We start from the raw sequence: 26,640 nt of genomic DNA, 5'->3' as shown, positions 1-26,640 counted from the left end.
GTTACCACACATCTCACACCTAACAATATATAATATATCCTGTTATACTTGATATATTTGTTACCACACATCTCACACCTAACAATTTAAAAAATGATCTAAGTTTTCATATAACAAAGAAGCGCTGATCACTCGCTTCAAACTCTGATTTTTCTAATCCTTATGTCATTGAAACCACATGTCGTAGAGTTTGAATATTTCAAACTCTATAAATTCAATAAATTAGCTTATGAGGTCATATTCGAATTTAAAGGGACTTAAAGCGTAATTTCAAGTGATCCTTCATTTGTAGAGTGGTATGTCCGATTCACACAGCTACTTTTTCCGATAAAAAATGACGGAATTATTCTTATTATTCTCGCTGTAATTTCTGTTTTTATGTAATATATCCGGTCCCAGTCACGTTTTCTCGAGTTCTCGACAACTAATTTCAAGCGAAAGAAATAGGGAATTCTCCGTCCTCGATGATCGGACAAATGGTACTGTTGTGAATCGAACATACTCCTCTTTATTAAATGTAGGATCACTCGAAATCACGTTTAAAGTTCTTCCGACACTGTATACATGTACAATACGTTTAACTATGTTATGTAATGTTGTACTGTGCGTACATTAAGGTATTTGTTTACCTAAAGGGATATTCTTGTGTATGCACAGATCGTTTGTGATAATCTAAACTAGCCTGAAAACATAAAAATGTCAAATAAAAGCTAAATGTTGAACATAAATTATGATGAATTTTCAAAACATTATTTTTGGTTCAATTGGATGTAACTTTCCATTAATAGTAATAATAAAAATAAATTCATCTTTATCAATGAAACATTTTATTACTTCTCTTCCAGGCGTTACTTTTCCCGGTTTTTAAATAAAATAAAATTTATCATCATTTTTGTTCCTTGGATTTAAGAATTTGTTATAAAACAAGTAATTTCTTATCAATTAATAAATTTGTCATTTTTGTACCTTTGATTTTAGAATTTTTCCACATTGGTCGCAGGTGAAGTCCCCTCCTTTCCTCTTGTCATGTACAGCCTCTACGTGGGCCTGGGAAATTGATTAACTAAACTTTTTTCCTATTTCTTTATTTTTCTTAAAAATATTAACCGGGTCAAACTTGTTAAAAGTATGTGAATGTTGTGGAACATAATCGTAAGATGTGGAGATAAAAAATAAAAATACAAAATGAAGAATTTTTAAGTTGAAAATGGGAAACTTAACTTACTCTAAAAAAAGAATTTCTTAATCCTACTAAGAAAATTTTCATGGTTCTAATAATTTCCCCATATCAAAATTTGGAAAAAAATTGACCGAGGTGTTCCTAAGTTATGATCGGACATACAAAATAACGGACAAATAGACAGACAAACGGAGATATTTACTTTATATATAAATGGTAACTGATTATAAATCATACCTTCAAACTATATTTATTCTTCAGGAGTTTTCCGCAGATTTCGCAGGGGAATGTTTTTCCAATAAAATGAATATTGTGAGACTGTAAATGCTCAAACAGTTCTCTGGCGGTCAAACAGGTCTTAGATACAGCACAATCAATCAATCAGCCATAAAATAATTCGATCAACTCTCCACTTTTTCGTAATATTCAGAGGGTTTTCAAAATAATGATCTAATTATTTTTCCATTTCGCCAATCCGTGAATTATTTATAGACCAATGTGTCAATTATTCAATCAGCCAAATATAATAACTGAATCCATCAATCAATCACGAAAACAATTTCAAATCAACAAAACATCAATCATGCAACCAAATAATCAAACAATCTATTAATCAATTAATCAGGCAACCCATTGACAAATATTCATATATAAATCACTGAACCAATCAATTTCAAAACAAAATATTACAGAAATTAATCATACAACTAATTATTAATCCAATTGATCAAACAAATATCCAAAATATTAATGAACTACACACTAATTATTAATTCAATTAATCACACGACCATATTTTATGAATCAATTAATCACACAGCCAATTCATAAATCCGCTAATCACACACCCAATTAATAAATTAATTAATCACAAACACAAATCCAATTAATAAATAAATTACTCAAACAACCAATTATAAATCAATTAATCAAAACCAATTAATAAATCAATTAATAACAACCAACTAATAAATCAATTAATCACACATTCAATTAAATGAATTAATTACACGACCAACTAATAAATCAATCAATCACACAACAAATCAATAAATAAATTGATCACACATCCAACAAATAAATCAACTAATCACCCAACTAATGAATCAATTAATCACACAACAAAACAACTATATTACTTGACAACAATTCCTCAAATAACCTATTTGTCAATCACAAAACCAATTAAGCAATCCAGTACTTGATTTATTGAAGACTAAATCAACAAATAAATCAATCAATCAATCAATCAACAAAATGTTTTGATGATTAAGCTGCCTCGCTGCACTGTTCACACTGTTTAGGGTAGAGTGTATGATAATCCAATTTATGCCTGGTTAGAGTATTCTCCAAAGTGAACTATAGAAATATATAAATTGTTATTATCTTATTGAATTCTAATTATATATGTGATGGGTGAAATTTATTTTAAGAATTAAGGGAGAAAGGAATTATTGTTTGTGCTAAGGGGAAAATAAAGAAATAAAAAATAGGACTTCAGAAGAAATAGATTTTACTTCTTTTTATTACTAGTTACCAAACATTCATTTTTTTCTCAATTAAGCGAATAAAACCCTAAAAAACATCTGGGGGGATGATTTTTCAAGATAATCAACACCCCTACTGTATATGTGTATGTAAGTGTAAGTGTACGTAAAATCGACCCAAACCGCAAATATTTACAAGAACTTCAGTCTGACGGGCACAGGCAACGCCAGTTACTCCCGTCTGATATTCCCTAATGACACCCTGTCATTCAATGAATTATACAGAGAGAGAAGTCAAGTTTATATCAGAAATAGTCAGGTACGTGAACAGAGTACCTTAAGACCACATTCTTCACATGAAAGGGATTTCTTGTGGTACTGATCCATGTGGTTCTTGTACATCTGGTAGGCAGAGTAGGCTAGGTCACATTTCTCACATCTAGGAAATATTGAAGTATCATTTACACATTAGGCTCACGTAAGGAAAGAACCATTTTAAAATTTGAAAGCAAACAGTTTAAAAAGATTTATTTCAACGCCATTTTTAAATTCCTTAATTTGCAGAGTTGAACAGTGACAAAACCGTCTTTCTTTCTTATTACCATGAAATGTCTCTGAGCACTTTTATTTCTGAAAATTTGACAGAGATTGAAACTCTTCTGTGTTAATCTTGAACACTAGATCTCGGATCCGCATCAAATTTAAATGGATCCTAAGCACTGCTAAAAAGTATATCAGACGGTTAAAATGGTCCGATTTTAAAATTCCCCCCCCCCCACCGCCTGCATATGCATGACTAAATGTCACTTTATTCCGGTCTTCATCATACAAAAATCCAAACTTGGTCTTTTTTGGGCACCCTTATTGCCATCTTTGCTTGGATGGTCACTAAAAATTACGGGTACAGTAAATTTAATATAAACTTTTGCTAATATTTACAAGTGACATTTATGACGCAAATAAAAATATGAAAAATGAAATTGTTCCTATTTGATCTTCTGTCATCGGTGTACCGAGCCTGCTGGTCTTGTACATAATCTCTGCCTGGCAAAGGGTCAGCTTATGTACCTGCTTTGTATGACAACCTAAACAAAATTATGAAATGTCCCCGTGGATTTAGTGCTTTACAAGTTGTAACTGGAATTTTTTCCAGAAAGTGTTCTGAACATTTTTATAGATGTATTAGTTACACAAATGTAAAAGAAAGAACAAAGACGACTTTTATTCCTCAGTTTTCTCATTCTCTGTGTACTTTTATTAGAAAGGACAATACAAATCAAATCAAATCAGGCTTTAAGGAATGTCCTTGACCCACACACTATACTAAATCAATAATGAAGCGAGGTCTTCCGATTTGTACTCTTTGTTTATTTTCACTCGATTTTTATAGAAAACCCACTAAGAAGTTATTTTATCACGGTCATAAACAAGAACGAAAATGTGCAAAATTAACAACTTCAACGGACATCCGACGTTACTGGCAGACCGCCAATCACTTATTCTAGTCCCCGGCAGCATAATTGCGTTAATTATTTTGGCCGGAGACAGGTCTCTGCTGGTGAATTTGGGAACAATGATAAAATCAAGTGATTGATGTTTTAGTAAATTGCTAATTTAGGTTGAACTAGAAGTAGTTTATTTGTCTCATGTGAGTGACCGGCGTATTGGGACAAATGCCGATTCTGATAATTTTTGCAGCTTCTGGGTTGTTAAGTAGAATAGAATACAAACATAAAAAGCAAAACAAAAATACTTACATTTTAATAAAACGATTTTTTTATAACTCACCTAAGTTTTTAGTTCCGTTGCTTTGATGATGACAAACGGGGCAAAAAAATGCCTTCTCTCCTGTAATTGAAAAAAAATAATGCAAAAAATCAGCCTCCTACGACAATGCTCAGTTATGTTTATACACTGTTTACATTTCCCGGAGAGTAATACGTTTCATGCCCCCCCCTTTTCTCTGTACAATGTACAATGTACATGCAAACAACTTGATTTTGTTTATAAATGCATTTTAAAAAATTGATGAAAAATTCTTTTTTTAAAGGAAAAAAACAAAAAAGTAAACGTTCTCTGAAAGTAAACAAAAAAAACATTTGAGTTTGCTAAAGAAAACGTCCTCTACAAGTATTCAACTAAACCCAATTTTTTAATAATACAGACTAAATTTTTTGTTTATTCGGAAACCCTCGTCCTAAATTCGGAAACCCTCGTCCTAAATTCGGAAACCCTCGTCCTAAATTCGGAAACCCTCGTCCTAAATTCGGAAACCTTCGCTTAAATAAGATGTAGACCAACCTGTATGTGAGTTAACGTGCTCTTTAAACTGCAGAAGTTTGTTAGTTTTGTATTCGCACTCAGGACACCTGGAGAACAAGTTTTTTCAATAAATGAGCAGAATTCTAATCCAGTTTTTAAAGGGACTGTAAGCAAAATTTCAATTGATCCTCTATGCAAAGATGGCAATGTCCGATTTACAAGGGTATCCTTAAAAGCTTTGTCTGTTCAAGTATGGAAGATATTTCAATCTTGATAGTTTTGAAAACTGATAATTTTCAACTGTGGGTTAGCAATATATCTTCCGCATAATTGATCCAATAAATTTTTCAAGGACACCGTTGGATTCTAGCATTGTCAATGTCATTTTGCAAGGAGGGTCGCTTCATATCACGCTTACAGTACCTTTAATTGCGAAAAAAATCTTCACTTAAAACATTTGGACCATCTGATTAAAAAAACTAATTCTGAAAACGTATCCACCCCCAAATTAGGAGTTTTGAACGTCGAATTAGCGCTCAAATTCAGCATTTACAGATCTTTAAAAAGTTTAATATGTCTCAAATGAATCCGAAAGAAGTTTTCCACAACACTGCATACTCAGTTCAACTACCTTACATAGCCGGTCACTCCCTTTAAAACATTTGGACCATCTGATTCAAGGATCAGGATTCAAGACTCACAACAAAATATTCAGAAATTTGAAAAAAAATGTATTTTGACAAATAATAATAATATATCTTTACCCCCTGTTCCCTCCCTGTTAAAATCCTTCATTGAATTATTAGACGTCAAAACATTTCTTGGAATAGTTAACTTTCTTTAAAAAATATCATGATGGTCAGACACGGATACGGATCTATATACGGATATGTGCATCAAAATAGAGGACATCCAGCGTCATAAGAAATATTCCCCCCGCCCCTGGGGCATGGAGAATGATTTTTCAAATCGAAAATGGACTTTTTGATACTTTAAACAAAAAAATTTTAATAATTTTTCCATAAAAATCATTAATATCCCCAATTCAGCAAATTCAACAAGAGAACTTAACATACATCCCTAATTTTTTTTATGAATAAGAAAATGCAAAAACTCATAACACCATTGATTGAATCATCTCTCTAATTAACATATTAACCAAATAGAAAGGCACAAATCCTTAATACAAAATAAAAAAGGTGATTGGCTTTGCTTCATAATTTACACTGGCCGGGCGTTGGTCTTCTTAAAACTAAAAAAAATCTTTCAGCATTGACAAAAACAAAAATACCCAACTGTTCCCCATTTTGGATAAAAATCACGAATACTAGACCTTCCTTTGGCACACAAAGGGTTCAAGATTTTTTTGTGAATCTTAAACCTCCCACTATCATATGAAGGATAATTTTTAACAGCAATTTGTTGGGATAAAAATATTGTTCATACCTGTATTTGTAAATCCCTTGATGATTGTTAATACAGTTTATCATCCTGTTATACTTGATATATCCTTTACCACACATCTCACACCTAACAATATATATTTTATCCTGTTATACTTGAAATATCCTTTACCACACATCTCACACCTAACAATATATGGATACAAATGTTAGGGATTGATACGAATGTTATGAATTTGATATAGGTTGGGTTTGATTGTTTATCTCATCAGTATACAAATGTTAGGGATTGATACGAATGTTATGAATTTAATATAGGTTGGGTTTGATTGTTTCACAAGGATAGGAATAAAATTCCCTAATTATTTATTTCAGAAAGCACTCAATTTTTCTTTAATTTGAAGAAATATTGGTAACAAAAATAAGATTTTCTCCCTTTTTTTTTCTTCATTTTTTCATTTTCTTCTTTTTTTGTCTCAGTGTGCCCCCCCCCCCTTTCGTGGTTAAAAGGGGGAATGACGCATTCTTCGCGCGGGTTCTTTTTACTATGCTGGAGCAAATATTCATTCATAAAGCTCAAGATTTCTAAAAAAAGATTTTTTGTACTTTTGACGTACAACCATATAAATAGAAATCAACACTAACTAGCTTTTTAAAGTATTTACATTCAAGGAAAAAATATGATATATTGGTTTATGTTATGATTAACGTGAATAAAAATAAATAACGTCTTCAAAATATTTTTTGGATACAAAAATCTTTTTTAAAAACCTTTAGGTTTGCATGACAAGCAATTCACAATACTGCATAAAAATGTATATGCAAAAGATCTTCGCACATATATATATATGTTATGAGTAGCCCGGGATTCTTCCACATAAGATTATTTTTTCCAGGGTTTTTAATTCCACGGCCAACGCCGGGCACTTCAGTTAGTTGTATAATATATACATTGTACAATTTAGTTTTTAAGCTACTGATATAAGCATTAATATATGTGCAGCTAGTCTATAAAATGAACAAGTTACAATGAACAAGTCACAATTGTAAAAAATCTCACCTAATTTATCAACATCAAATTTTATCATCTTAATATTGTTGTACTGTTCAGCAAGCTCCTATGTACAGCTGAATCATAGATATGAAATAGTTCGGGGACAAATTAATGCAGGATAATTTTAGTTTATCAGTCATAGAAATAATAACTAAAATATAATTATCAAGGGTTCACCAACAAAATAGGAAGAAATGCCCTTAGCATTTATTTCGTTAAAACAAATTTTGAATCCTAAAATTTTGAAACTAAAATTTTGAAAATAAAATTCTAGAAAATATTTTCCTTCATTAATTAACCAAGAAAAAAGGGTGGAAGGAAGATTTATGTCAAATAGAGGTCAATATCCTAGTCAAACCAAAATATGCCTTCAGCCTTATTTTTTTTTATATAGGGAAAAACTAAGTCTGCACAAACTACCCAATTGCCCTCTGCTCCCCATTACTAAACTATAAAGATAATTGCTAATTTTCTTGTTAAGATGAATCTGATTTAACTGCCTGAAGTCTGCCAGCAGTTTCAGGATACCGGCACGTAGCCAGGATTAGTGCAGGGGGAGTTTCCCTGATAATAACAAGATCAAATAATCTGTTTTAAAGTGGTTTTTTCTAAAATGAAAGGATAAAGGAATGTGCAGAGGTAAATTATCTTAAAACTCGACACCTAAAAGGAGAGATTGATTTTAGAAAAAAAGGGAAGAAAATTTAACATTAAAAGTTTTTCCATTCTCCCCAAAAATCATTTATTACACACCAGTTTACTTTTAGCGAAGAAAAATTCGCAAGGTGGGAAAAAATCAAACAAGGGGGTGGGAGATTATTCAAGACACACCACTAGGAATATGCAAAGTAATCAGAAAAAAATGATCTTCCGATTTATTGGTATAAAAAGGACAATGAAAAAAGTAAAGAAGAAACCCAACATAATATTTGCAATAAAAAAATACTAGAATCATGAATTCAAGAAACGTCCGTACAACTATGTACATATTTGACTGATCTGTTTTTGTTTGTATCCAATAATCATCAAAACGGCTGAAAAAATCGGGCCCAAGACCTTCTATGACCCAAGGGAAGGTTTTGATCAGTTCAATCAAATAAAATTTTTAAATAATTTTTAATCGTTGAAAATCAATCAATGCAAACAGAAACTTGTTAATTGTTATTTATCCCAAATGTACAAAAACAGACTTGCTGAAAGTAGAAATAAAAGATTAGGAAGAGTGGACCTGTGTGCTGTAAGCCTAGTTACTTTAACTTAAATCTCAACACTTTTAAATTAGTAATTACCTTATAGCCAGCTGTTTTACCATCTCCAAACCAAGGCCTCGTGAACATCCTGAACATTTTTATATTTTTGTTGTAAGTTCATAAACTAAAGAAACTGAACAGTTAGCACCTAGCTCTATAACTACGTTTTTCTTATTCCTATATCTTTGCAACCTAGTGGTGCAATAGTTCTTACCCTGGTTATTTATTCAATCATAGCAAATATTTTGAAATACTTAGTTTTACAACATCAGATTGTAAAGATATAAGGATTATTAAATTAGAGTTTGAGAGATGTAGTCGGTTCCCTTCCCGATAATAACCGGTACCAAGACTGATCAGCACACAAGAAAAGGATTCTAGCCCAAAAAGCTAGGTCACCCAGTTTCTCTGGAGACACCCCCTCCCTTTTTTTTCGCGGATAAGAGGGTAAAATAAGGTATGTGCGAGGATGATGGGGTGGGTTAGGAAGGAGATTATGGGATGGAGAACAGTAGTAGATTGGAGTAATTAAGGATAAGGTGTTTTAAACTTTTATTTCGACTAATGATAACCCTTTTTTTAAAACTATTATATACATACATACATACATATCATTAGTCAGGACTTATCTAGCAGATAAGGGCTGTTTTAAATGAGAGGCCATACAAAAAATGTATTTCTCAAAGAAAATGAGGATAGGAAGAGAAAAAAAAGGAAAAAAGAATGGCGTAATGTTGATTTCAGTGAGTAATTTGCATGTTACAATTAAGATAAGATGGTAAAGTCGGAAGACTATGTAAGGTAAGATTAATAAAGATGGGAATATGGGGGATGGTTACGGTGCAAAAGAAGTATAAAGGCTTTAGTGACGAAGAAGAGGGAGGTTAAGGTCATTAAGGCAAAGGCAGATAGTCAGGGTGTCAAACACAAACTGGAAAATTAGAAGGCTTAAGAAAGAAAAGGGGATAGGGTAAGATACAAAGGGTGCTAAGAAAAAAAGGGATAGGGTGAGATGCAAAGGGTGCTAAAGAAAGAAAAGGGGATAGGGTAAGATACAAAGGGTGCTAAGAAAAAAAGGGATAGGGTGAGATGCAAAGGGTGCTAAAGAAAGAAAAGGGGACAGGATGAGATGCAAAGTGCTAAAGAAAGAAAAGGAGAAAGGGTGAGATGCAAAGAATGTTAAAGAAAGAAAAAGGAATAGGGTGAGAGACAAAGGGTGCAAAAGAAAAAAAGATTAAGAAGAGAGGCAAAAGGTACTAAAGAAAGAAAAAAGGATATGTAGAGAGGTAAAGTGTGCTAAAGAAAATAAGGAGATAGGTAGAGAGGCGAAAGGTGCTAAAGAAAAGGGGATAGGTAGAGAGGCAAAGGTTGCTAAAGAAAAGGGGATAGGAAATGAGGAAAAGGGTGCTAAAGAAAAGGGGATAGGTAGAGAGGCAAAGGGTGATAAAGAAAAGGGGATATGTAGAGAGGCAAAGGATGCTAGAGAAAAGGGGATAAGAAGGGAGGCAAAGGGTGCTAAAGAAAAGGGGATAGGTAGAGAGGTAAAGGGTGCTAAAGAAAAGGGGATAGGTAGAGAGGTAAAGGGTGCTAAAGAAAAGGGGATATGTAGAGATGCAAAGGGTGCTAAAGAAAAGGGGATAGGTAGAGAGGTAAAGGGTGCTAAAGAAAAGGGGATAGGTAGAGAGGTAAAGGGTGCTAAAGAAAAGGGGATATGTAGAGAGGCAAAGGTTACTAAAGAATATGAGATAGGAAGAGAGGTAAAGGGGGCTAAAGAAAAAAAGTGGATAGTGTAAGAGGCAAGGGAGCTAATTAAAACAAAGTAGATAGGTTCAGAGGCAAAGGGTGCTAAAAAAAGAAAAAAGAAAAGGAGATGGATTATAGTTAAATGGGAAAATTGGGGTGCTGGAGAAAGGGAGGGGTTGAGGGGTAAGGAAGATATGAAGGGGGAAGGAGAAACGTCAAGGGGCTGAAAACAGGAAACGGGGGGTAAAAGTGAAGAATACCTGTTATAAGAATATGTGCTGAGGAAAGCATATTGTAGATTATATCTAAACCTGAAAAATAGTTTAATGTAAAATGTTTCTAAGAAATGATACATAGTGTCAACACATTAAATATAAATATGAGAACTAGACTACATTACAAATTTACACATCAAGGAATAGGTCAATTTTAGTACTCTGATCATGTAACTACAGGGTGTCCCATGAAACATGATTGTTGAGAGACGGCTAAAAGGTAGTCACTGACCTACAATATAATTTGCAAATGAATGCCGCAAATTATTTCAAAATTCAAAGACGACCTTTGAGTGTTCTTACAACTGTATAAACTAGTAAAAAATGATAGATTAATACAATATAACATTTAAAAAATTAAAATCAAGATAAATATGTTTAAGAGCTAATACTGAATATATCCCGGTTTTCATACAATTGTTTTTACACTGTAGAGTGTATGTAGAGTATAGATCTTGAAGTACAAATTAAATTTTTAAATTCATCATATGTTTTACCTAGAAATTTGTGAAGGTCAATTTTAAGTGAATCCTTCCAAAAAACTGGATTAAAATGTAAAAGTTTTTAGATTTAATTCTTGAATACTTTCAATGCATTTTTGAAATATTTCAAATTAGACCTTTTGAAGAAAAAGGCGGGAACATATATTCATAAAAACAAGCAATGTAACAAAAGGAGATTCATTGAGACAAGTTTTTAAATTTTGAACAAATAAACTTTAAAAACATACATTAAAACAATAATTTTAATAAAAAATTATAATTGAGATTATATGCGACGTGGAAAAATAAAATAAGTACAATTAATATACTAAATACGAAAATAACATGTCATGGTTAAAAATTGCATATTTCTTTACAAAAATAATATCTTACAGAATAAAATTTAATTTACAGCAATCTAAATTACGTTATTTTGCTAATGCTAATTAGGAATTTTAACAATTAATGGGGTTTCAGTATTTTGTTTTAAAAAATAAAAAAACGTTTGATCACTACAAAGACACTAAAAATATTAAAATTTTTCAATAAGAAGGACAAAAAGCGAATTAATAAAAACGCCAAGTCTTCTTTCTTGGACACTGTACAAGGCAATATTTGACCCGGAACGGCCCTAAAACATTTCAGACAAAAAATGTATGGAATTGTGTGCTTATCGAAGTATTTGAGTTATTTCTTATCATTGACAACAGAGGCATCTATCTGTGGAAATTTGAACTAAAATATACGAGAAGAAGGCACAATAAGTCTGGATCACTGGATCAAATAGATTCAGCTTCAAAAATTAAAAATAACATTCATGAAATCAAGGCCTTGTAAACCAGCTTTACTAGGAGGGAATCCGGTCAAGTGGTGGCCGGTCACCCATGACATGACGTTCTCCCATGGCAAGTCGGTCCCCCATCGCGATCCGGTTTTCCATCGCAATACGGTTTTCCATTGCAAGCCGCGCTTCCATGGCAAGCCGGTCTTCCATTGAAAGTCTGTTTTCCATTGCCAGTCGGGCTTCCATTGAAAGCCGGTCTTCCATAGCGAACCGGTCACCCATTGGATTTCGGTCAACCATAGGATGTCGGTCACCCATATGATGTCTATCTACTGGGGCATGATGTTCCTCCTCTTTATGTTTTCCCTGATCCTTTTCTTCCTTTTGTTCATTTTCCTCTTTCCCTGCTTTGACAGGCGTTCCTCCGGCCTTAAATATTGTTATTATAATTAGTTTTGATATTAATGTTCTGTAAGTAAGTAAAAGAAAGTGATCATTTATTTATGTAAAATAACAAAAACATACAAAATTTAGTGGTTAAGGAGAAAATATTTGAAAACCTCCAAAAATTGAGGTTGTGGGAATATTTCTCCCCATTTCTAAAAAAACATAAAAAATAGAAATAAAAGTAAGAGGAAAGGAAAAGAAAGTTACATATTTATTGTTTGCATTTGATTTAATATAAACAAGTGGTGGATTAATAGCATTTTTAGACGAAGTAGAAATAAAAATGATAGATTTAATTGTAATGCTTAAAAAAATAAGATAGGTTTTATGGGTTGTGAAAAATGTATAGGTTAAAATGGGCATTTTTAAGCACCTTTTTAATTCGCGCTGATTTTTGACATCCTTTATGTTTGATTATATGTTTTACTCTTTTTAATCTTTTTAGTATTTTCTTTGTAAAATCGTCTTTGCTTTCTTCGATTCTTTTGCAAACATAGCATGTGTTAGAATTAACACATTAGTTTTGCTGATAAAAATCTTCTATTAAATTCTGTTTAAAATTCGAAATAAGATTGATATTTGAAAGGTTTGAAAAGTGCCGTCTGATGTAACAACTATTCAAATATTTCTTGAATTTCTTTCCAATGCTTTTAAAAAAAAGTAGATTTAAAATGGCTGAGAATTATTTTTCTCTTTTTCGTGAAGATAAGTCACCTTTTTCCCTGATTTGATCTCGTTAAGAACATTTTCATCATAGTTGCTTAAACTGGTCATTCTAGCCTTCATATCCTCTGCGCAAATTAATCATATTTTCAAAAATTGGAGAAAAAATTTTTAAAGATGTCCAACAAAATCGTTTTTATTTTTTTTTTGCTTTACGTGACTTCAAGCCCAAAATCCTCCATGCAAAAGTGACAACACCCGGTTTTTAACAATGTTCTTTTTTTGATATCGGGTCACTTTTATCGTCTGATATACTTTTCAGAAATATGCACAAGAGTTCTACATAGCTAAAAAAATATTTTTTGAATTTATCATGTCACACATCATTTTGCATAATTATCAAAAAAGATTTAATCCTGAGAAATTTATGGAAAATTTAAAAAATTGACTGAGTTAGGTTCAACAAACCGACAAATTGACTAAGTTAGGTTCAAAAAACCGACAAATTGACTGAGTTAGGTTCAACAAACCGACAAATTGACTGAGTTAGGTTCAACAAACCGACAAATTACTGAGTTAGGTTCAACAAACCGACAAATTGACTGAGTTAGGGATCAACAAACCGACAAAAATGCTTGTTCATAGAAAAAATACATTTTTGAGGTTTTTTGATCCTAACTCAGTAAATTTTTGATCCTAACTCAGTAAATTTTTGATCCTAACTCAGTAATTTTTTCAAATTTATGAAAAAATTTTATTTTTTTGGAAAATTACGAAGAAAATGATAAATGACATGAAGATTCAAGAAATATTTTTTTTAGCTATAGTGCATATTTCTAAAAAGCAGTGCTTAGGATCCGGATCCGTTGGATCCGCAAGATTTTGGCTTCCTGGGTCCAGATCCGGATCCAAGGGGTAAAATATCAACCAAAAACTAAAAAAACTTTTTTACTCCTAAAACCCAAATCTGAGCTTTCGAAAAAAAGAGATTATAAAAATTTTCTCATTTCTGAATGGTTCATCAAGTTTTAGGATAAAAGTAAGCGAAAAAAATAACAAAAATTTGAATATCATTTTTTGTTAAAAAAATTCAGTATATCTTACAGAAATAACCTGGATCCGGATCCGCATCAAATTTAAATGGATCCTAAGCACTGCTAAAAAGTATATCAGACGGTTAAAATGGTCCGATTTTAAAATTCCCCCCCCCCCACCGCCTGCATATGCATGACTAAATGTCACTTTATTCCGGTCTTCATCATACAAAAATCCAAACTTGGTCTTTTTTGGGCACCCTTATTGCCATCTTTGCTTGGATGGTCACTAAAAATTACGGGTACAGTAAATTTAATATAAACTTTTGCTAATATTTACAAGTGACATTTATGACGCAAATAAAAATATGAAAAATGAAATTGTTCCTATTTGATCTTCTGTCATCGGTGTACCGAGCCTGCTGGTCTTGTACATAATCTCTGCCTGGCAAAGGGTCAGCTTATGTACCTGCTTTGTATGACAACCTAAACAAAATTATGANGGTAGGTAGGTAGGTAGGTAGGTAGGTAGGTAGGTAGGTAGGTAGGTAGGTAGGTAGATCAATGCTTGATACGGAGATTCACGAAACAAAAGTTCTAATACCTTGATGAACGTTTATATGATTCAAATATGATTTTAACAAAAACCGAAATAATAATAATGTTCTCACCTCATTAGAGCCCCGTCTCTTAGATCTTTTAGTTTGAGATTATCCTCTCCATCCTTTATACAGATTATATTTAAGATAGAAATAAATCCACCAACTCACTTCCACACAACTTGCGCATTTTTCACATATGAATTTTCAGATTTAATTTGAATTTTACAAAATGGTTATATTTCTGTTACTCAAACACCGAACACAACCTTGTATTTTAAAAAAGATTATCTTACAAACTTTTACAGAGGTTTTTAGAAGAGAAAACATGATGATATCTTAAAAATATAAAAATCAAAAATCTTGAATATTTTCCTCTTTCTCTGCTTTTGCTGCTTCCTTCGCTGTAATAGCAAGGTCATGTGCTCTAAAATAAAACAGTTAGTTGGTGGCTGACAACATTATAAAGGGACAGAGTAAATATTTTCTTTACAAATTAATTAAAAAACTATTTTTGGGAGGGAATATCAAAAGTAGAATAACTACGAACTGCAGAATAAATAACTTATTAACCGAACTTACAAATTAACTATGCTCAAGCAGGGGTCCATATAGTTAAAAGAGGTTTTAGTATATAGAGGGACTATATTGTATAGTATATAGGGGGAGGGAGATTCTGATAAATAAATCGGTTCAAATGAAAAAATAACAAATGAGACATGAGTCTCATTTAAATAGAATGTTTTCAACAATAAGAGAATCAAAAAATAGTTTTCAACATTTTGACAAGAAGATTTACCCTTGACAAGAAGATTTGCCCTTGACAAGAAGATTTGCACTTGACAAGAAGATTTGCCCTTGACAAGAAGATTTGCCCCTGACAAGAAGATTTGCATATTTTTCAACTAATCATAAATAAACATATCTTTTCAGACATAAAATAAATTGGTTCTTGTTAAAAGTGAAATTTGATTCGTGAAATTTCAAACCATTAATTTTAAGTATTGGTAAACATTATCCAACAGTTAGAAAAAAAATCAAATAATTTAAAATCCGTCAAACATAAAAAATTCCCGTGGTCGAATTTTTATACTTTAAGATTTAGTATTTTATACACCCCTGAACAGATTTTTAGATGATTTTTAGATGTTTTTTTTGTTAAATTTGATAAATTAAAAATTGATAGGAAGGAAATTTTAAAGTCCGGCCATAAACCATCCCTGAGGTCATCTAGAGACTGAACATATTTCGGCTAGATCGGTTCAGCCGTTTCAAGGTTCGGTTTCAAAATAAACAGAAATCTCATACAAACCTGATGTGACTGAGAAACCCTCTATAATCGTTAAAGACATGCGGACATTTCTCACAGTGGAAAGGGCCCTGATAAAAAAAATAAATTTTTAATATGATCTAAAAAAAATTAAATCATTAGATTTCTAACTACAAAATCAAAGCTTTCAGAAAAAAGTGTTAATAACAGTGCTTAGAATCCAATTTTGATGCGGAGCCGGATCCTGGATTCGCACTGGAAGAAATGATCCGGATCCCGGTTATTTCTTTAAAATTTACTGATTTTTTTTACCAAAGCAGGATTATCTATTTTTTACTTGTCTTTTTCGCTTATTTTTATGATAAAATTTGATAAACCATTCAGAAATGAGGAAATTTATATAATCTCTCTTTTTTCAATAGTTCAGATTTGGGTTATGACAGTAAATTTTTTTTTTTTCAGTTTTTGGTTCACATTTTGCCAATTGGATCCGGATCCGTGGATCTGCATATTTTTGTGGATCTAACGAATTCGGATCCGAAGCACTGGTAAATAATAAATACTAAAAAGTTAAATTGATACATCCTCTTTAAAGTCTAATTGCTTAAAATGAAATGAAAAAATTGTAGGTCTTTATTGTCCTCTGTGTTAAAATTTCTTAATCTGAATCGAATTTAGATAGAACTTTTTGCTTTGTTAAATAAAATACGCAAAAATAACTCGTTAGAGGACAAAGTAAAATTATCTTTCATATCATTTTTTAAAAAGCAATGATGTTTTTAGACACCCACAAATAAGTTTTAGAGAAAAAGTGTTCTTCAGGTTGGTTGTGATAAAAGATGGTTAATTGTGATATAAATATATTACCCTTGGAGTTTTTCTCTTGTAAATTCTTCCTTCGGACTTAGGTTTCTTAAAAAAAAACACATAAAAAAATAATCGTATATCGCACAGTGAAACTAAAAAAAACAGCCTAACGTTTTTTCTTTCTTATTTTTAAATATAAACGCAGCTACGAATTGTAATTCTATAAATGTATAATTGGTACATTTTCGATAGAAACGTCTAGGGTATTTACAATTACAGAGCTTAGATCCGCATCAAGGTACGGAGAATTAAATAAGTAGCCTTAACAAATAAATTGATTATAAGCAACAACACAAGAAACTAAAAGCTAAGTATTAAATATTCAATTATATAAAATAACCTAACAAATTAGCTGAATTGCCCGGCGTTGCCCAAATTACTCATTGCTACTTCCACCGTTTACCCGCGATTGGTCTTAAATCATGATTTTAGCTGTGCCCAGGGTTTCCCGTGGAATTTTTAAAAATTCCTTCATTTTTATAGCCTATGTAACCCCCAGGGTACCCACGGGTTTTCTCAAAAATTTCAGCCAAATTGGTCCAGCCGTTTTGCCAGCTATAGCTAACATATATACAAACAAATAAACAAACGAAATAAATAAACAAGCGAAAAGGTTAATTATAGAGATATAATATATAATATAATATATATATAGATTTAAAATATAATATAATATATATTATATATATAGATATAATCTTTTAAAAGTTGACAACCACAGCTATTAGAGTATAAGAATAATCTTTACCGTATTAGGGTCTGCATTGTACTCTAATCCTTCATCCTTTTTTTCAGAAAACAATCAAAAGTTTTAATCACTTTACGAGCTTGGATTTAACAAAAATGTCTTCTGATCATTCTCAATATTCATTAGATGGTTTCAACGTGTTATGATTCTTTTGAAATTCTTTTTCAAGTTAAATTTTTCTTTAAAGACTGTCTGTACGGGAGACCGATTAAAACAGTTTTGGCTTGTTCCGTCTCCCTGTCATATTCTTAGATAAATTGTTGTAATTATAAACATCCATTTTTACATGTATGGTTAAGACTAAATTTTTATTGTGTTCACGAAAAACTAGTGGGGTAAATGCTAACTTCGAATCTAATTCAATGTGATCGCTACTTATCTTACTTTTATCTGTTGCGCCTATAAGGAGAAAATTATCAAATACGACTCATACCGAAGAACGTAGGAGTAGGACCCATACAAAATTAACTAAGTTTCATTATTCTACTCAGATTGTAAACAATTTAGTTTAATTAAACCCTTTTCTCCTTATAGACGCAACAGGTAAAAGTTAAATTAATAGCGATCACCATCGAATTCGGTTCGACGTTAGCCTATACCCCCTTTCCTTTCATTTTTTGCGAACACTCCCTTTAATTGATTAATGTCGATTGAGAGAACAAGATTTAAATTCCGGCTCATTTTTTTCTTCGTCAATCCGTCAAAAAACTTATTATTGCAATATACTCTGATTTTATAATTCCGACATCTTTGCAATATATAAATTATGTTTGTTCAAAAAGACTCAGTTTTAAATATCAAAGGTTTACGCCATCAGGTTGCGCAGATATATGGATGAGAAAATTTGTTCCGTGGCAAGAACTCAGTTCCTTCGTAATTTTATACCAACAATGGTTTAATGTTTACCATTTTTAGTAATTGCTGAAAAAAAGTAAATTTTAAGTTTTGAGTGGGAAGAATATGAAAGTTTTAGGGTAATTTCAAGTGATCCTCCATGCGAAGATGACAATGCCGGATTCACAACGGTTCTCTAAAAAATAAGTCTGAAAAAGAATGTGTTAAATATTTATGTTATATTTCAAAAAATAATTATTTTGGTTTCACTACAAACTTACTTGTCCATTTCTAATGAAAGAAAACTAAAGGAATAATACTTTTAAACCTAGAAAAGCTATAATATCTTCCACGTTAATGATCAGATAAAGGATAAAGGGTACCATTGGAGGGTCACTTTAAATTACGCGTACAGTCCCTTTATTGTAGTGACTACTGACTAGGGATTTAGTTTAATTGTTCCCTGGAGTTGTGCTGGATTACAATGGTTGAGATGTTGAAGATAATTCTTCCTCCAGACAAAGGTTTTTGTGCAGAGATTACAAACCTTCGGTCCTTCACTCCCTCGCTTACGCTTCACTCCACTTTACAGAAAAAAATGTCAAGGAACTGTGTTTATGAATGCATTAAAAAGATTTCATGTGGTAAAAAACATATATCAAGAAAATGTTTAAAAATGTAGTAAAAAAATATTTTAAAGGGATGTTCGTGAATGTTGTAAATAAAGATTTTAAGGGGTTGTTCATGAATTTTGTAAAAAAAAATATTTTAAGGGGCTGTTCATGAATTTAGTAAAAAAGATTTCAAGGGGCTGTTCATGAATTTAGTAAAAAAGATTGTAAGGGACTGTTCATGAATTCAGTACGGGACTGCTAATAAATGCCGTAAAACATCCATTAATTATATATTCAAGCTAGAGGGTATGGAACTAAGGTGGGTAGGTTTCGTTTGACTAATACAGTGCCGTATTAGAACAGCCATAGGGGTCATTCTTTCTGAACTCAGCAAGTTTTTGAAAATCCATGGAAGTCAATGTAATGTCATGAATTCTTTTAATTTTGCAGACAGTTATTATATAATGAGAAAACAATAAATCTAAAATGTTAGGCTACTGTGACCTCTGGTTACTAAGTTATGGCCTCGAGGCAATTTTCGGCCTGACATCACATGCTATAATGTTCCTTAAGATATCAAGCCAATTTAATTTTGATAGTTACTAATAGATAAATTTATATTTTATGATTCATAATTGTTTTTACAAATTGCATATAGTTTGGTATTTGATAAGTGATAATTGAGCTTACCCGGATTTCCTAGATTTTGATGATTTACGACGCTCAATATAATCATCATCATCATCTTCCTCTTCATCGAAGTAGTCTGGTTCCAGCTTCACGCTGTATCGATATGGGATTAATTGGAAATCAGAAATGAAAAAATGAGTGTACATCTAGCTTTCAGAGAAGCAACAACTGGCTCTTGCTCGGCGCTTCTAAAAGTACTCAGAGATACTGGGTGAGAGAGAGAAAATGGCAAACTAGAAAAACTTTAATGGAAAGGAAATAAACGGAACTAGAGGAAACATTGAAGGCCTGCAACTGCATTGAACTCGGTAAACTCTGGATAGATGGGCACTCTGTAAGCCCTGGATAGAGATGGGAACTCTGTAAACCTTAGATAGAGATGGGAACTCTGTAAACCCTGGATAGAGATGGGAACTCTGTAAACCTTGGATAGAGACAGGAACTCTGTAAACCTTGGATAGAGATGGGAACTCTGTAAATCCTGGAAAGAGACAGGAACTCAGTAAATCCTGGATAGAGACGGGAACTCTGTAAACCTTGGATAGACGGGAACTCTGTAAACCCTGGATAGAGACGGGAGCTCTGTAAACCCTGGATAGAGACGGGAGCTCTGTAATCCCTGGATAAAGACGGGAACTCTGTAAACTCTGGATAGATGGAACTCTGTAAACCCTGGATAGACGGGAACTCTGTAAACCCTGGATAGAAACGGGAGCTCTGTAATCCCTGGATAAAGACGGGAACTCTGTAAACCTGGATAGATGGAACTCTGTAAACCCCTGGATAGACGGGAACTCTGTAAACCCTGGATAGATGGGAACTCTGTAAATCCTGGATAGAGACGGGATCTCTGTAAACCTTGGATATAGACGGGAACTCTGTAAACCCTGGATATAGACGGGAACTCTGCAAACCCTGGATAGAGACAGGAACTCTGTAAACCTTGGATAGAATTGGGAACTCTGTAAACCCTGGATAGATGGGAACTCAGTAAACCCTGGATATAGACGGGAACTCTGTAAACCCTGGATAGACGGGAACTCAGTAAACCCTGGATATAGACGGGAACTCTGTAAACCTTGGATTAGAATCCTGATGGGTGTGCACCATGCACTATGATACCAGTTTATACTCTGCCGGCTGCAAGAAAAAGATTTATGTAGACGAGGCCTTATTCTGAAGTACTGTGTCCGAGATGAACCAAAATTCTTTTGTTAAATACCCTCTCCTTTCCTAACCTTTCTTTTCCCATTTGTCACTATTAAGGCGGAATTCTGACAATGAATAGCATCATAATTTTCAAACCCCGCTTGGTAACTGTAAGAATATTGAATGAGGAATTTATGTTTAAACTTGAACCTTCATTCAATTGAGTCAGACACTCCTGGCAAGACTGAAAACTGCAGATCAGCCAAAAAGAAGATACAAGTTAGAGAAAAGATTCACTGCTCTCAAAAATTTTGTATTTAAAACCTAAACTGTAAAAAAAAATCCAGATATTTCAGTTTCTCAGAAAAATAAAAACATCCCAATTGGCTGATTTTTATCTGATCATTGAAACCAGTTTAAGTGAATTAAATTATCTCTTTTTCACAAAATTTTTCGCCAAAAGTAAAAAAAAAAATACAACAATGTTTGAGAAAGTTATTCCTCTATAGAACGTCGGATACATATAAATGCCAGATATTTAATATAACTATCAGATCGTTTTCTCAACAAATTTCATTTGACTTTTCCGATCACAATGAAGAATTGTTTTTTTTTTTTTTTTAAAGAACCCCATCTATCCTTTTCTTAAAAAACGCGTTTTGAAAAGATGAAAAACTAAAACACAAAAAATACATAGGGGCTCATAGACAATCGACTTCGGTCACAGTTAGAAACCTTTTTTCACAGCACAAAACTTTGTCTCTGTTAGCCCGGTGTAAAAAAACGGTCTAGCTATGGAAAGCTTAATTATTCCTATTCCTGAGGTGCTCGGTTTTCTGAACAGGTATTTCCTAAAAAAAGATTTAATATTTAGAACTTCGATTTTTTTCAAAATTTCAAAAAATATGACTTTTAAACATTTGCCACTTTTCTGTGATTTATTCATAAAATTTTCTACTAAATTAGAAAAAAATTTCTATGAAGTAAACATATTTTAATTACCTTTGTCCCCTCCTCCTCGTTTTCGGTCTTCATTTCTTCTTCTAAAAATGGAGAAAAAATTGAAAATCTAGAATATGTCTAATTGAAAAAAAAAATAAGTTTGAATTGTTTGCAGACAAAAATGCGCTTTGGGGTGTTTTTTTGCGACATATGTAGTAATTTAATTTATTTCAGGGTTTGTTTATGTTAAACCAATTTCTGAGGTAAGCGCTGCGGTTAAATTAGGCTAGGGGCCGAGCGCTGCCACAAGGACAAACATCCTTTACTAGAAGTAATTATTTTATTTGCAAAACCCCCCCAAAAAAAAAATTGTTTTTGTTCTCCTACTGCACCCCTGAATTCTTAAAAGATCCCCCTTTTAAAATACGCATTACCTTTGACAGTATTCTTATTTTCTTGAAGAAAATCTACGAAAGTATCTGTGAACATATTCTCCGTCTTACAAAGACTCTGTTCAAAACAATTTTATTTATTTACACTTCAACAATTAAACATTTCGGACGGCATGTATTTATCATGTAATTATCACAGTGAAGTAATTATCACAGACAGTGTCAAACATTTGATAAAATATTTTGGCTAGAAATATTAAGATTCTAGGGGAAGATGTTTATCTATATATAAATTTGGCTTGTCTGTTTGTCTGTCTGTTTGTTTGAATCCAATAAACGTCAAAACGGCTAAACCGATCGGGCCAAAAATTTTTGTGGGACATCACGTGACCACAGGTTTAAGAATGATAAAAAAATTTAAAAAAATGTGTTTTAAAGGTTTTCAATTTTGTAAAAAAAATTTAATTCTTGAAAATCCGCGAATTTTTTTTAAAAATCCGCAAAAATTTTTTCTTCTTTGTTTTAAAATGTAAACAAAAAGAACATGTTTACAATTTAAATAGAAGATGGGCGCGAAGCGCCCTAAAAGCCTGGAAAAAGGGCGCGAAGCGCCTTGAATTTCTAGTATAAACAAAAAATGTCAAAAATTGAGGTCTTCTCCAAACACTGAACCTATTAAAAAAAAAACAGAAATAAAATTTTTGTTTTCAGATTATATAATTTTGATCTTTATATTTCCAAAAAGAAAAATGAAAAACTAGGCACGCACAAAGTATGAAACGTTACTGACGACCTGAAATGTTTGGAATGTAACTTATAAGACTAAAAAAGTTATTTACCACCTTTCATGGTAACCCTGTACTTATGTATATACTTAGGTACATATTTAAATATGTACAGACGTGTATACGCGCAGCATTTTATAAATAGATAAAAAGTATTCTTTAAAAAATATTATTTTCTATCGTGAATTGAAGTTATTTATAGAGAAACATGTTATTAAGTTTTCAATCTTAATATTGTTCCTGAATGAAAAGTCTAATCTTGAGAAAAGTATCGGGAGATCCATCAGGAATAATAAAGCAGCTAGAGTCCACATTCCTAAATAGAAATTAATAAAAATATCAGAATAATGAAATATTATACTCTTCCTTTCAAATAGAGGATAATGGTGAAGAATTTGGGTAAATAATTCTTGACTTTATATGTTCGAAATTGGTTTGTTTTCAGGTGAAGTAAACTAATTAGAAGTTCTCTAGGCCGAGCACCGAGACCATTGAGGAGAATTTATGACACCTAAGGAGGGGGGGGGGGGGGAGAAGGAGAAATTTTTACGAAGAATAACTACGAACTGCAGAATAAATAACTTATTAACCGAACTTACAAATTAACTATGCTCAAGCAGGGGTCCATATAGTTAAAAGAGGTTTTAGTATATAGAGGGACTATATTGTATAGTATATAGAGGGACTATAGTGTATAGTATATAGAGGGACTATAGTGTATAGTATATAGAGGGACTATAGTGTCTAGCATATAGAGGGACTATAGTGTACACGAAACTTGCTCAGGTTAATTACAATCTTGCCACCAGAGTTCTGCACAGGGGTTCATTTCAGGAAGATTAGTATTAGAATGTTTTAGACAGGATAAAATAGAATAAATAGAATAATCACAAAAATCTATTAATAATTAAACGCATAATGAATTAAAATTAAAAATATCCCCGCCCCTCTCGTAGACTTTTATTTTATCCCAGGAAAGTAATAAACGCCATTTAATATTTATCAGCAGATTTTTGCTAAAAAATGCAATGTTCGGAAATGCTGAAAAGTGCTGATAAATCAACAGGAAACGTCATTAAAAGGACATTTTTTGAGAATTTTTCTTCACATTTCAGAAGAATTAACATGCAATGCAATGAATGAAATATTTTAAAATATTAACAGCTTAGTTGTCTTTTACGGTCCTGGTGGGGCAAAACTTGAAGGGGGCTGGCGCAGGGATTCCATCCTCTTTATTTGAAAGTTGTTTAATAGATGCAATAATCAAGAGTTTGAAGTGTAAAGAAAGGTTTTCTTGTACTGTAGGTCGGGTGCATAATGACAACTTCTTGCATTGTATTCTGACAGTGTACACTGTACATGTTCATGTTATTTATGACTTTTAACATCAAGATACGAAGATTAACTCTCATTTTCCAGACCAGCTCGTTTGTTACCATTTTTCTCAGTGTTAGCCTAAGTTTCTGTTTTTGAAGTCTCCCACCCCCCTGAGGCCGTTCCTTCCATAAACTACATTGGTCGACAACTTGACGTCTCCTATATTGGTAGTCAGGAAAGAATTTAACACGAGACATCTAGCGGCCAACATATCGTCCCTCAAAGACCGTGAAATACACGACCACTTTCTATGGAGAGAATGGGGGTAAGACATAATGTAAATATAAGGCAGCCAACTACCCCCCCCCCCTTGTTCATAACTTGTTAATTTTTTAGCCTTTAAGGGGGTAGCTGCCTCTTGGACCCAATCTTTATTTCCCTTCAATACGTAGCGACGTCACTCTTCCAATATCAAAGTTTGTTTACTTGAATTCGCTTCCGCCGCCATCATATTCCAACCTCCACAGCTTGATGGAGAGCCCTATCTCACCCATCTTGTAAGATTTTGACTAAAATCTGAAAAAAATTGCATCTAACTTATTATTAATACTTTGGCCATAACTGTTTTAAGCGTAACTATGAGTTTATTTTGAAGAAATAATGTTTTTGATGTATTGTCAACGAATTTTCTCTTTCTATGCGCAAATGCCCCGTATGATGATTGATTTCCAAACAATTTCTCCAATTATTAAATCTTACTTATTGACCGTCTTTACGAAAATAAAGAGATATGGTTCCCTTAAAAGTAATCTCACAATAACATTGGTTAATATATTTTTGCAATAAATCAAGAAATATTGCAATTTTAACCAAAATGCGGAATCTGTCGTCTTCGTTTTTTTTATCTATCATAAGACCAAAGTAATCGATTTTTAAATGTGAAATAAGCCTTGAATTAGGTGAGGATCCGCATTTGAACAGGGGCGTACGAGGGGGGCCGACCCCCCCCCCTAAGCTTGCCTCCTCTGAGGGGGGAGTTCTTTTAATATTACATCTTCCTCATGCAATCTACATTCTACATTGCATTGCATTGCACTCACCCAAACTAGAAGATAAAGAAAAGAATTAAAATATATTCTTATTCACAATGCCCTTCAAAGCTTTGTCTGATAAAGTATTGCATTACAAATCCATGTTTCCCATTTTGAAAACTGAATATTTTTATTTGTGGTTTCTCTACAAAAATGACTGGCGAATTTCTTGCTTCAGAAACGATGGAAAAATGATGGTTTCAAAGGTACATCGGACATGCAACTCTATAAATGGAAGGTCACTTTTGCCTTTAAATAAAAAAGTTTCATTAAAAAAGCTTTAATCAATACTGCCTTCAGTGTAAATATATATTTGATATGATAATTTATTTTACAATATATGTATCAATCCTATGTAAATGTAGATATTTTTTTAGAAACGTTTCCATCTATATTTTTCATCCCTTGAAGCTTACACCACAGTATTAAGAGGGATTGCCTGATTTTGTGCCCCCCCCCCCCCTCCCCCCTTGGCAACATTTTGAAAAATACATACATCTAAGTTTACATAGTTAAAAAGGTATCAATATTTTTTTCAAAAAAAGGAGTTTTTAAAGGGGGGGGGCACAATCAATGTTGCCAAAAGGGGGGGCCCAAAAAATATCCCCCCCTTCCTTCACAAATGCTCTCGTATGCCCCTGCATTTGAACTATAATCATTTGAACTATGGATCGATTTTAACTATTGTTCGTTCCAACTACTGACAATGACGTCATTTCCCGTAGTTCAAACAACACATTATTTACTCATTGAACTATTAAATGAATAAAATTTTAATATTTAATTAAAAGATTTAGGTCAGACAATCATCACAAAATAGTTTACTTGATCAAAAAATTATTCCACATATTTCATTTCAAATAACCAAAAGCATAGTTTAAATGAAACATGCTTACATAATGTTTTAGTTTAAACTATATTGGTAGTTTGAACTACTACACATGGTACCACTTGCAATAGTTCTAACGACCAATAGTTCAAAAAGTCAATAGTTCAAACGGCAGTAGTTCAATATTTGAGACCTGGATGTTTGGCGACAAAATTGTGCCTTCAAATCGTTGTATATTTGAGCTATACATAGCTAGAGGCGTACTTAAGAAGGCTATGGGGGCTGAGCCCCCCCCCCCTACCTCTTAATTAGTAAAGGCCCCAACGGGTACTGAGCCCCCCAACCCTGGAAAGAAAAAGTAATAATGCCGTTTTTTTGAATGAAGGTTAATTTGATTTCTCATGCATTGTATATTTGTAATTAAACAGTCCTAAATCTTACCCCTCCAA

The 26,640-nt window shown here is 32.7% G+C and overlaps 3 protein-coding genes across 3 annotated transcripts; all 3 read right to left on the bottom strand.

The window, feature by feature from the left end:
• Positions 1-19: 19 nt before the first annotated feature.
• LOC111708816 (zinc finger protein 726) lies at positions 20-24,869 on the bottom strand (the record flags this gene model as incomplete). Its single annotated transcript, XM_023482311.1, has 18 exons — positions 24,758-24,869; positions 23,195-23,270; positions 22,212-22,287; positions 21,838-21,878; positions 21,655-21,686; positions 19,687-19,779; positions 18,846-18,966; positions 17,549-17,584; positions 16,801-16,845; positions 15,976-16,043; positions 15,039-15,090; positions 14,736-14,788; positions 3,004-3,106; positions 2,459-2,539; positions 1,418-1,537; positions 967-1,047; positions 630-682; positions 20-78 (listed from the first exon to the last, which is right to left on the bottom strand). Coding segments are annotated over exons 1-18 (1,258 nt in total), but the record flags the coding sequence as incomplete, so codon positions are not given.
• On the bottom strand, positions 3,601-6,482 carry LOC111708822 (RE1-silencing transcription factor B). The gene is made up of 4 exons (XM_023482318.1): positions 6,376-6,482; positions 4,969-5,036; positions 4,456-4,515; positions 3,601-3,752 (listed from the first exon to the last, which is right to left on the bottom strand). The coding sequence occupies exons 1-4, from the start codon at positions 6,450-6,452 to the stop codon at positions 3,616-3,618; spliced, it is 342 nt and encodes a 113-aa protein (XP_023338086.1). The 5' UTR covers positions 6,453-6,482; the 3' UTR covers positions 3,601-3,615.
• On the bottom strand, positions 10,691-14,548 carry LOC111708821 (uncharacterized). The gene is made up of 3 exons (XM_023482317.1): positions 14,452-14,548; positions 13,082-13,158; positions 10,691-12,349 (listed from the first exon to the last, which is right to left on the bottom strand). The coding sequence occupies exons 1-3, from the start codon at positions 14,498-14,500 to the stop codon at positions 11,984-11,986; spliced, it is 492 nt and encodes a 163-aa protein (XP_023338085.1). The 5' UTR covers positions 14,501-14,548; the 3' UTR covers positions 10,691-11,983.
• Positions 24,870-26,640: the final 1,771 nt, after the last annotated feature.

This window comes from Eurytemora carolleeae, unplaced genomic scaffold (genome assembly GCF_000591075.1).
Source record: "Eurytemora carolleeae unplaced genomic scaffold, Eaff_2.0 scaffold806, whole genome shotgun sequence".
NCBI lineage: Eukaryota > Metazoa > Arthropoda > Copepoda > Calanoida > Temoridae > Eurytemora > Eurytemora carolleeae.
Note: the sequence above shows the minus strand (reverse complement) of the source record. Positions and strands in the feature narration are given on the sequence as shown.